This window comes from Brassica oleracea, chromosome C1 (genome assembly GCF_000695525.1).
Source record: "Brassica oleracea var. oleracea cultivar TO1000 chromosome C1, BOL, whole genome shotgun sequence".
Lineage (NCBI taxonomy): Eukaryota > Viridiplantae > Streptophyta > Magnoliopsida > Brassicales > Brassicaceae > Brassica > Brassica oleracea.
In genome coordinates, this window is record NC_027748.1 from 8,268,810 (window position 1) to 8,279,450 (window position 10,641).

General features: G+C 38.2%; 3 protein-coding genes across 6 annotated transcripts; all 3 read left to right on the plus strand.

Moving 5' to 3' along the window:
- The first annotated feature begins 1,120 nt into the window (after positions 1 to 1,120).
- Positions 1,121 to 2,416, plus strand: LOC106343632 (transcription initiation factor TFIID subunit 11). Its single transcript, XM_013782903.1, has 5 exons — positions 1,121 to 1,269; positions 1,366 to 1,677; positions 1,748 to 1,835; positions 1,922 to 2,021; positions 2,095 to 2,416. The coding sequence occupies exons 2-5, from the start codon at positions 1,379 to 1,381 to the stop codon at positions 2,220 to 2,222; spliced, it is 615 nt and encodes a 204-aa protein (XP_013638357.1). The 5' UTR covers positions 1,121 to 1,269; positions 1,366 to 1,378; the 3' UTR covers positions 2,223 to 2,416.
- A 420-nt stretch (positions 2,417 to 2,836) lies between these two features.
- Positions 2,837 to 6,537, plus strand: LOC106306378 (serine/threonine-protein kinase pakA-like). 2 transcript variants are annotated; one of them, XM_013742980.1, is made up of 5 exons: positions 2,837 to 3,176; positions 3,626 to 4,114; positions 4,928 to 5,345; positions 5,424 to 5,501; positions 6,175 to 6,537. In XM_013742980.1, exons 1-5 carry the CDS (start codon positions 3,169 to 3,171, stop codon positions 6,232 to 6,234), a joined length of 1,053 nt encoding a protein of 350 aa, XP_013598434.1. In that variant the 5' UTR covers positions 2,837 to 3,168; the 3' UTR covers positions 6,235 to 6,537. The 2 variants fall into 2 exon arrangements, with proteins under 2 accessions (XP_013598434.1, XP_013598442.1); XM_013742988.1 differs by having other exon boundaries at positions 6,178 to 6,537.
- A 249-nt stretch (positions 6,538 to 6,786) lies between these two features.
- Positions 6,787 to 9,345, plus strand: LOC106306359 (membrane-bound transcription factor site-2 protease homolog). 3 transcript variants are annotated; one of them, XM_013742959.1, is made up of 8 exons: positions 6,793 to 7,269; positions 7,337 to 7,428; positions 7,515 to 7,662; positions 7,740 to 7,820; positions 7,889 to 8,317; positions 8,386 to 8,479; positions 8,560 to 8,685; positions 8,759 to 9,025. In XM_013742959.1, the coding sequence occupies exons 1-8, from the start codon at positions 6,922 to 6,924 to the stop codon at positions 8,770 to 8,772; spliced, it is 1,332 nt and encodes a 443-aa protein (XP_013598413.1). In that variant the 5' UTR covers positions 6,793 to 6,921; the 3' UTR covers positions 8,773 to 9,025. The 3 variants fall into 3 exon arrangements, with proteins under 3 accessions (XP_013598421.1, XP_013598413.1, XP_013598405.1); XM_013742951.1 differs by having other exon boundaries at positions 6,795 to 7,269; positions 8,386 to 8,685; positions 8,759 to 9,345; XM_013742967.1 differs by lacking the exons at positions 8,560 to 8,685; positions 8,759 to 9,025 and having other exon boundaries at positions 6,787 to 7,269; positions 8,420 to 8,536.
- Positions 9,346 to 10,641: the final 1,296 nt, after the last annotated feature.

Below are 10,641 nucleotides of genomic sequence, written 5' to 3' on the forward strand. Positions count from 1 at the left end.
TTTAAAACTAGTTTTATAATTTTTATTTTAAATTTTAAGCATTTAGTTATTATTATTTTTTAAATCTCAAATTCCATCCTCAAAATTTCACCATCAAATTTAAATCTTAAGTCAGAGATATAAATGTATATTTAACTCATGAAACATTTTGGGCATTTTAACTTTTGAAAACTACATTTGTGATAAAAAAAATTTAGGTCATCTTATAAAATTTCTCTATAACAAAATAGGTCATTTAAATATATATGACCTATAACAAAATAGGTCATGTAAATATATATGACCGAAAAATTATGTAAATAATCTAGATAATTTCTTTTGTAATACCAAAATTATTATTCATATACTTATATATATACTATATATATATTATACTTATAATTAATTTTGATATAATATTATTACATTAATATATTTAATGTAATTTATATCTCTGATAAATAAAATATTTTTGGACCCATCTAAATCATTTGCTTTAAAATATTTGATTAAAATAAAATGCATATTAAATATTTATATTTCTTTCAAATATTCAGACTAATACTCATTCACCTTTAATATACTTCTTACTCTTTAAAACTGTCATATCCACTCAAGAATTAAGTTGTAAAATTGAACTAAAATCGAGTTTTCAACATTTTAGCCTTTTCCATCATTTAAAACGTTTATATTTGAAAATAATTTGAAATCCAGGTATTAGGTAGACTTATGTTAACATGTCGCACAAAATTTTGTCAGTCGTTTGAACCAAGCCCAGTCCAATTGAAACGATGCGGTAGAAGTATCAATTATCACCGGATCTAAAACACGATTAACCCGGAGTTCTTAGAATGTAGTTTTTATCGAAAGTTAAGAAACTGCTTCTTAATTTTTAATTAAAAAATCTAAAAACCGGTTCTTAAAATCTTTATTTAACTTCCGATAAGAAACAATTTTTAACTAAGAACCCAGATTAATTATGCTCTAAAAACATCATTATCCATGATTTCTTAGGACGGAATTCTTACGAAAAAATAAGAAACAATTAAAAAGTTAAGAAACTCTTTTTTATTTTTGCAGGAGAACTCCTAGGTAAGAAACCCTGGATTGGATTTAGGTTAAACCATATCTGGTTCTCAGATTCATGGTTTGGATTCATCGTATAGATTCGATTAAACCAACTAGAGCACGCATATAGCAGCGTCTTCTTCCTCTCAGAGCTTCCCGGACTCGATTGATTTGCGCCTCTTGAAAAATCGGATCTGGATATCTCTTTAGAGCTTCTCAAAGGTTCGCTAATGATCTCGTCGCGTTTATCACCTTGCAAACTTTAACTGATCTTTTCGCTTCTGAGTTTGAGATTCGATTGATTTGATTCTCGATTAGGTTTCACAATAAAATGAAGCATTCTAAAGATCCGTTTGAAGCAGCGATAGAGGAGGAGCAAGAGGAATCGCCGCCGGAATCACCCGCAGGCGGAGGCGATGACGAGGAGGGACGGCTTGAAATCGAGCAGGCTCCGGAAGAGAGTGAGAGAGACGTAGGTGTTCGCCGTCAACCGAAGAAGTTCAAATCCTCTGTTGCTGTTGCTGACGGGAAGAACAAGGATGAAGATGAAGAAGAAGAGGAAGAGAACATGGAAGCTGAGCTAACCAAGTACCCAACTACAGCTGATCCCGCGAAGATGGCCAAGATGCAGTGAGTGTTTCTTGATTTTCTTATTAAAAACTTGAACATGATTGATTGATTGATTGTGGGAATACTTCAGGGTCATTTTGTCGCAGTTCACTGAGGATCAGATGAGCAGATATGAATCTTTTAGAAGATCTGCGTTTCAAAAAGGAAACATGAGGAAGGTAAAGTACTCTGAACACAATCGAAATCATCTTGTTGTTTCGGTAAGACATGAACCATATAAGCTTTGCGGTTTCTTTGGATGCAGTTATTACAGGGAGTGACAGGGAGTCAGAAGATCAGTATGCCAGTTATAATCGTTAACTGTGGTATCGCTAAGATGTTTGTCGGTGAACTCGTGGAAACAGGTAACATTTTCGAAATTTGAACATAGAATATATGTGAAAGCTTAGTTGCTTGATGGAACAAATTGGTTTGCAGCTAGAGTTGTAATGGGAGAAAGGAACGACTCAGGACCTATCAGACCATGCCATATCAGAGAGTCCTATAGGAGACTAAAGCTCGAAGGCAAAGCACCTAAAAGATCAGTTCCACGTCTTTTCCGCTAGTCAGAACAAGAGCCAAAAGACATGTTACTTTCCTCAGCCCCATTAGATATGAGTCTAGGGGTTTAAGCTGGAGTGATTTGCCTATGAGTCCCTTTATAAAGGTCGATTATATTGTTCTTCGATGCTGCGAAACAACTTTTGCTTTGAATCTATATGATCAATCTATATTTTTATGCAGATCTTTTTGCCTTTTATGTGCTGGTCTGGTGGACTATTTATATTTGGTTTCAGGTTTTCGTTTGTAATTCGTTCAATTTTAATAATACTGGTTTAGTTTGGCTAACCAACAAATTTTGATTCGACTTTTGTTTAACCATACGACCTGTCGAGAAGAATTTCAGTTTGCATGTGTATCTTCTACGCTAGTGTAAAGCGTGGGTCTATTGTCAAATTGGTAGTAGGGAGTGGAGACGCTTTAAACCACACGTTGCCTGGCTGGGAAAGAGAAACTATGTAGTGGGCCTTAAGATGAGCCGGAAGCCGCATAATAGACTATTATTGCAAAGATGATAACCAATGGGGTGTGAATTGGAAGTCCACAGAAACCTGAAGGACTGGAATAGAAAACTTAGAAGAATAAAAGAAGTATTAGACACAATAACGCACCCACTATCTTTCTCTTCTTCCCTTCCGCCTTTTTCTTCCTCTCCTCACTTTTAACGCAGAGCTTCCGTTTCTTATTTTCTTCTTCTTCTATCTCTCTCTATCCCTACAAAAAAAAAAATTTCTTAACTTCTCATTCTCTTTCTTATATATTACTTTTGATTCTCTGCTAATCGGTACGAGAAAGCAGAACTGCGAGGTGTCTGTGTTTCGCTTGATCAGATATAAATCACGCGTGGTGAAAAAATGAACGAATCGTAGGTTTCTGAAAATAATCACAGATCGAAAAACCAAAAAACATACCATTACAAAACTCGAATCGGGTTTCCACTTGGGGGGTATAATGATGAGGTTTCTCTCTTCTTCATCTTCTGTAAATTTTTTTTTTTTTCTTTGCCTCTCGGAGTTTTTGTTTTCATCGTCGCTTTTGTTCTTCTTCCGGACACGCTGACCATCGGACTGTTTTGAGTTTTTTATTCTGGTTTTGTTTTGGTTGGTTTCTATGGATCTGAGGTTTGATTTGAAAAACTTCAGATTCAAGTTTTTATGAAAACCTTTTTAATCTATGCAGCAGTTTTCAATTTGATCACTATATTGAATCCAGCAGCCAAGTTATTAAAATTTTCTGGGGATATTTACAATAAAAAAAAAATTCAAGAGCTTCTTCTCTCTCAAAGAGTCTGATTTGGATTAGCCACCAATAAAGAAAGTCAAAAACATTTTGAGAAATTTCACTTAAAAACCTTTTTAATCACGCTCATTTTGTAACGCCTGATCTGAGTTTGCCTGTTTTTGATTAGGTATCAGAGAGTAAGCCCAGATGTTCTCCCCCTCACAAACGGAGCAAAGAAGCCCTACTTGAGACCTTCACCTTCAAGATCACCCCACGAAGACACCACCACCACCATTACACCCAACTCCATCTCCGGAAAAGGATTCAACGGCGGATCATGCACATCACTAGACGGAGCCCGTATCAGATCCTCCCAACAAACAGATCCCGCCCCTACCAAGCGCGGCGGAGATGTGCTGTTACAGTGGGGACAGCGGAAGCGATCGAGAGTCTCCAGAGCCGAGATCCGATCCTCCACCACCACCGCCACCGCGGCTCCCGATGACTCTTCGTCTTCTTCTGGACACGGTAAGATTCAATCGAACAAGCTTTTAAGAAGATCTGTATATCCGTCTATGCCACCACCACCACCTCCTCCTCCTCATCCGGTTTCCTCAAACCGGAGCTCAAACCATAGAAACGGTTTCGCCGGGGGAAAGCAAATCTTCCTTTCCAGGTTTGGCCCCAAATCTTCTTCTCTTTATAAAATTTCCTATTTTGAATATATATTATTTACCTTATTTGTAAGAATAAGCTTTGATTTGTCTTTTTTTACAGATTTGTTACTTTTAAAAACTTCTTTAGATTTTGTGTTACTGTAAAAGTTCATTTTTCTCTGATCGTGACTTGTTTCATTATTATGTATGATAAATACTGTTTTACATTTTCGGGTTTTGATTTTAATTAATTTTGTTTTGTTACTTGTTGTTTTGAGATCCAGACTAGGTCTTGTTTGGTTGGTTCCATCTTCTGTGTTAAAGCAAAGCATTTATCAAAGTTGGTGATCCAAAACTCTTTTTTGGAAGTTACACTAATACCCTTTGGATCACACAGAGAAGCAGAGTTTTAATTGTCTTTTGGCTTTTCTTCAAGGCTCTTCCGTTTTTAGGTTTTGGGTGAAATATTAAAAAGAAGTTTCAATCTTTGATTTTTTTTTATAAGAAAACTTTAGATCTCGTATTTTTTCTTGCCTTTCTTTGACCTAATCTTCAAGTATGGTTTCCTTGTTGAAACCACAATATTAATAGATTTTGAGATTTCTTGCTATTTTCTGTTTTGGTCCCTATAAGATAAATTTTTTTTTTTTTGCTTTTATTTGGTGTGCGTTTTGATTCTGATTCTTAAATATGTAATGGGTACTACATATTTTACACACCCAAAAAAAAATAAAAAGCTTTCTTCGTTTCATAAAACTCTTTCAAAGTGTGCAATTTTAAATAAATAAATAAACCTGTGGATTGAAGCTCATCATCGTCATCATCATGCCCAGGAATCAAGAAGATCGATCAGCCAACGGATCACCATCAAGGACCATCAATAACGGGCGTACGGTGTCCAGATCGGGCGGTTCAAAGCGATCTCCACCGTCTCCTGACCAAATCGAGAAGAGATCGAGCCTCAGAGATCATCATCATCAGAACCAGAGACCAAACGGGTTCCATCATAACCATAATCAACAGCATCAAAGAGTGAACAGATCAGAATCAACGGCTCAGGCGCATCCAGAGCTGGAGACAAACAACAATGGAGAGAGAGAGAAAGCAACGCAAGTGGAAGTGACAGAGTGGCCAAGGATCTACATTGCCTTGTCTAGGAAAGAGAAGGAGGAAGATTTCTTGGTTATGAAAGGCACAAAGCTTCCTCATCGACCAAGAAAACGAGCTAAGAACATTGATAAATCCCTCCAGGTATTCAATCATTTTTTTAACTCACAGTAAAAAAATCATAAAAAATGAATGTTTGTTAATCTTTGTGTTTGCGGACAGTTTTGTTTTCCAGGGCTGTGGTTATCTGATTTGCCCAAGAACCGTTATGACGTTAGGGAGAAGAAAAATGTGAAGAAGGTAAACTATTAACTTTGCTAACCCTTTTTAGTTCTTAGCTTTGTGATAATAACCAAAGAGATTTTAAAACAAGTAAAGCTTATATCATAAACGAACAGAAGATGGAATAGATGGGCTTATGTGTATTATACTTATATATAATAGTAATAGTTATGTGTGGCAGAGAAGGTGAATAATAGACAAACTTGAGTGGACCTTATTTATTATTAATGACATAATAGTATTGTATTTTTATTGGAACGAAGAAAATGGACAAGACATGGGACCTACTATCCCACCTAATGCAGGGAATAATGAACTGTTTTTCTCTCTTTCTTTGAGGAAAAGAGACGAGAAACTAGTTCTTATTTTGTTTGCAAAGTAATGTTTTGAAAAACATAATAAAATAAAACTCAAGCTGGCTTTTCTATATTTTTATTATGTTTAAAAATTATTTCAACTTTTGTTTGTTTATATGGTTGATTGAGAGCACACTAACATTATTATTCAGTGCCTGTTGATTTAAAGTCTATTTACTATTGGATCTTGATAAAAATTTACTGGTTAAGAGAGATGTTTAGGTGCGCTTATGCGACTTTTAGGCGCATGTCAACATAGAAAATGTAATGATCAAGTGAGGTTTAGTTAGGTAATGAAAACTGTTCTAATTGAAATTACTGTAATTTATATGCAGCAGCAGCAGAAACGGAGAGGGTTGAAAGGTATGGAGGATTTGGACACCGACTCCGAGTAATTTCTGGTTCTTTCGTTCTTTTTTTCTTTCCTTTGTGGTTTTCGATTTTCTCTTTTTGAGAGGGAGGACACACGTGTGGCTTGCTTGTTATGCTCGTGCGAGATGGGCCAACAAGAACCAGTGGAGCAAGAGCTATCGAGAAGCTACCCCTGTTTTATTTCCTATTTTTCTTAAATCTTTATCCTTAATTTTTATTTTTTTTCATCTTTTATAAATTCCTTTTTTTTTTGTTTCGGTTCGTGTACAAAAAAAGAGGTGGAAATGCATCGTCATAAATCATATAAATCACCTTTCCTGCTCTTATTATTCACAGAAAAAGTAAAAACTCTTTGACTTTTATTTTAGTTAGATAGATCAAATTGGATAACCTCCATTTACCAGAAGTAATCAATCTTCCGAACAATAACTAAAGGAAACATATCTGATTACGTCAAAGATTCTTAGTGATTAGTAGATTCGGAACCTCATTAACTTCATGTCAGTGCCAAGGCATCTCGCTGTTGGGCTCTCAATAAAAACACGCTTCATTTCATTTTCATAGTTTGTTTATTTGTTCGGTTTACCTAAACGCCGTCTTCCTTACGTCAATAGCCGGTGCAATCCGGTCCACTCCTAACCGGAAAGGGTTTATCACCATCACCAGCTCTCAAACTTAAACCGGAAAAAAATTCAATCTCCACTAAACCGATGGAAATCTCCGGACGGCGAATGAGAAGATTCCGGATGAGATTCGGAAGAAACCGCCTCGCCGGCGGCGAAAACGACGACGGTTCCGTCCTCTCGACGCGAAACGGAGGCAACACGGAGAACGAAGCTTCCTGTTGCTACTGCGATCTCAAAATCACGATGTTCAACGAACACATCTCCCGCCTCGGAAGACGATTCTCCGGCGCGATGAAGATCTGGTTCTCAATCGGACTCGGATTCGGCGTCGCGTCTCTCCTCCTCGTCACACTCTTCCTTCTTCTTCAGTTCCACCCTAAACCACTCTCCAACCGCCTCGCTTCCGCCGTCTTCGGATTCTCTCCTTCCACCGTGAGCTCGCTTATCCAAAACCCTAATTTCGATGAAAAAAAAGCTAAAAGTTATTTTCTTTTTGCAGCGTGTGTCGCTCTCGGGCTTCGTCTATGTGTTTGTTTCAACAGTTATTACTGTTTTAGTTCATGAGCTCGGTCATGCTCTTGCAGCTGCAAGGTATAAAGTTCTTACCATTTACTCTCCAGTTTATGTATATGAGCTGCTTTTAGATATAGTCTTTCTTATGAGTTGAGCGTGGGCAGTGAAGGGATACAGATGGAGTACATTGCTGTTTTCATCGCAGCTATTTTTCCGGGAGGTCTTGTGGCTTTTGATCATGATCTCTTGCAGTCACTTCCAAGCTTTAACGCGCTTCGTGTTTACTGTGCTGGTGTTTGGCATAACGCTGTGGTTAGTTCCTCTCTTTAATGTATTCTCTTGTTTGATTTGATCTTGATCTTGATCATGAGTGAAGTTTCTTTCTGTAGTTCTGTGCACTCTGCGCGTTCGGTTTGTTTCTCTTGCCTGTGATGCTGTCTCCCTTCTACAAACACGGTGAAAGCCTCGTGGTGAGCATTCTTATTAGGCTTATTGATCTCTTTTGTAGAAGCTTTAATGCTTCAGGTTCTTTCTGTAGGTTGTGGATGTGCCTTCTAAGTCGCCGTTGTTTGGTTATTTGTCTCCTGGAGATACTGTCGTGTCCTTGGATGGGATTCGGGTTTATAAACCTAGCGAGTGGCTTGAACTGGCAGCGATTTTGGATAAGCAGAACACTGAGACGTCGAATGCTTCCTTTGGAGGCTCGAGGAGGTTTCATCACGGGAAGGGTTACTGTGTCCCTATCTCTATGGTTGAAGAAGGGTTCAAGGGGAAGATGGTTGAGAACCGATATGTTTGTCCTGGTGATCTCACTCCATTTTCAACTATGCCATGCTCAGATGTAGCAGCTCCAAGAGAGGTTTCTGTTTGTTTGGATGCGAAGGATATCGTCAAGCTTAACAAATGTGGTGATGGATGGGTGACAACGTCAGAGACTCATGATAATAGTGGCTGTGTGTGTCCACAGGTGAGTGTTGCTTGAGATTATCCTCAAAATATTCACTTTCTATGTATTTTGATGATTTGATGTTTCAGGGGGAGATGTGTTTACAAGCAATGCAATCTCCAGGCATATCATGGACAGAGATCTCTTATAAAAGAACCTCATCACTTGATTGTTCTAGACTTGGTATGGATTTTAATACCTCGAGTTGCGTCGGGACGTTTGTATTTGTCGGTGATCTGATCGCCATGTCACGTTCGGTTCAGTTAACCGCGTACCAACCTCGTTGGCTATTAAACTACTTCGTCAAATCCTTTCCGGATATCGTAGAAAGAAGCTTGACCTGCACGTTTCACGTCTCTCTCGCACTAGTCCTTCTCAACAGCTTACCTGTAAGTTCCGATACTACAAGTCTCATGGAAGTTAAGATCATTGCTTGATCTTAATAGTATTTTTTTTTGCTAGGTGTATTACCTTGATGGTGAATCCATTTTAGAGTCCTGTCTCCAATTTTTCACATGGTTAAGCCCAAGGAAGAAGAAGAAAGCTCTTCAACTATGTCTTTTTGGAGGGAGTCTCCTCTCTCTTCTCGCCTTCTTCAGAATCTTCTTCGTCGGTTTACCTCCAAGTCGATAGTAAAATGCCCGTGAATCATGAACCTTGACATTTTTTTCTCAAAATGTTTACTCTTTGATTCGAGGCCAGGAGTAGCTCGAGTGCCTTGAACATATGAAGTTGATGCAACTACACTCAGACTCGCCGGTTTCATCATGTTGAGAATCATTGGCGAACCTACATTTCTCAAGAAGGTGGCAATTGCCCCCACAAAATTTTCAAAGTTTGTTAAATATGTTTAAACTTTGATTATTTTTCTTTTAGTAAATAACATTTTTACCTATACTTTTTAAGTTTATGTAAGATTTGCCCCAACAAGAAAATAATTCTACATTCGCCACTGTTGAGAATGTTAATGTTAGATCGCATTCGCTGTAGATATTGTTGTTGTATAGAAGCTAAATCAGTTAGAAACATCTATCTATTATATTAAAATAGAAGTTATGTTAAGATTTGTGAGAATGTGTTGTCTATTTTTTATTGGTTACACTACTATATATAATGGTTCATACAAAGTGGAGTCAAAGTGAGAATTGATTACAAAGATACTCTACATAATGACATGGTCAAACTCATAAAGACTAAGGTTGAATGGGTCTTCCATGTGGCGGGATGTAAACCTCCAATGGACTCTAGTCTTGAACTTGTATGGTCTAGGGTATGGACCATCCACTTCATGATTCATAACACTCCCCCTTGGATGCCATAACCATATAGGGCTTGTAACATGCTAATGTTGCCTCATTAAAACCTCTCCCGAAAAACCCAAAACCCAATGTGGTAAAAGGGAAACCAGAGAAAGGAAAAATAGTACAACACACATTACTCCCCCTGATTTGGACATCACTGAAGGTCCTTGAGTCTTCGCATGCCAATCTGCTGCGTGAGCTTCCTGAATGTGCTGGTGGGCAATGACTTGGTGAAGAGGTCGGCTGAGTTCTCACTAGACCGGATCTGAAGGACGTTGACCTCTCCAGCTTTCTGCAACTCATGAGTAAAGAAGAACTTGGGTATAATATGTTTGGTTTGGTCACCTTTGATATACCCGTCTTGAGTTGAGCAATGCAAGCAGCATTATCTTCATATATGATGGTCGGACCATTGTCCTTGACCATTCCACTATCTGATCGGATGTGTTGGGTCATAGACCTCAACCATACACACTCACGACTTGCCTCCTGCATGGCAAGAATTTCTGAGTGATTAGATGAAGTGGTTGCTATAGTTTGTTTCATGGAACGCCATGATATAGCAGTACCACCATGAGTGAACACATAACCAGTTTGGGACAGACCATGGTGTGGATCAGATAAGTAGCCTGCATCTGCAAAGACTACCAAACCATCTTTGGTTTCATTGGTATAAAATAGACCCAAATCCTTAGTTCCTTGTAGGTAACGTAGGATATGTTTAATTCCGTTCCAGAGCCTTTGGGTCGGACAAGAACTAAATCATGATAGGAGGTTTACGGCAAAACATATATCTGGTCTAGTGTGGCTAGCCAAATACATTAATGTTCTTATGGCACTGAGGTATGGCACTTCTGGACCCAGGACATCCTCATCGTCCTTCTTAGGACCGAATGGGTCCGTGTCCAAATTAAGGGACCTCACGACCATTGGGCTGGTCAATGGGTGAGCCTGGTCCATATAAAATCTCTTGAGTACTTTTTCAGTATATGCCATTTGATCCACAAGGATTCCTCCTTTCATGTACTCAAGTTGAAACCCCAA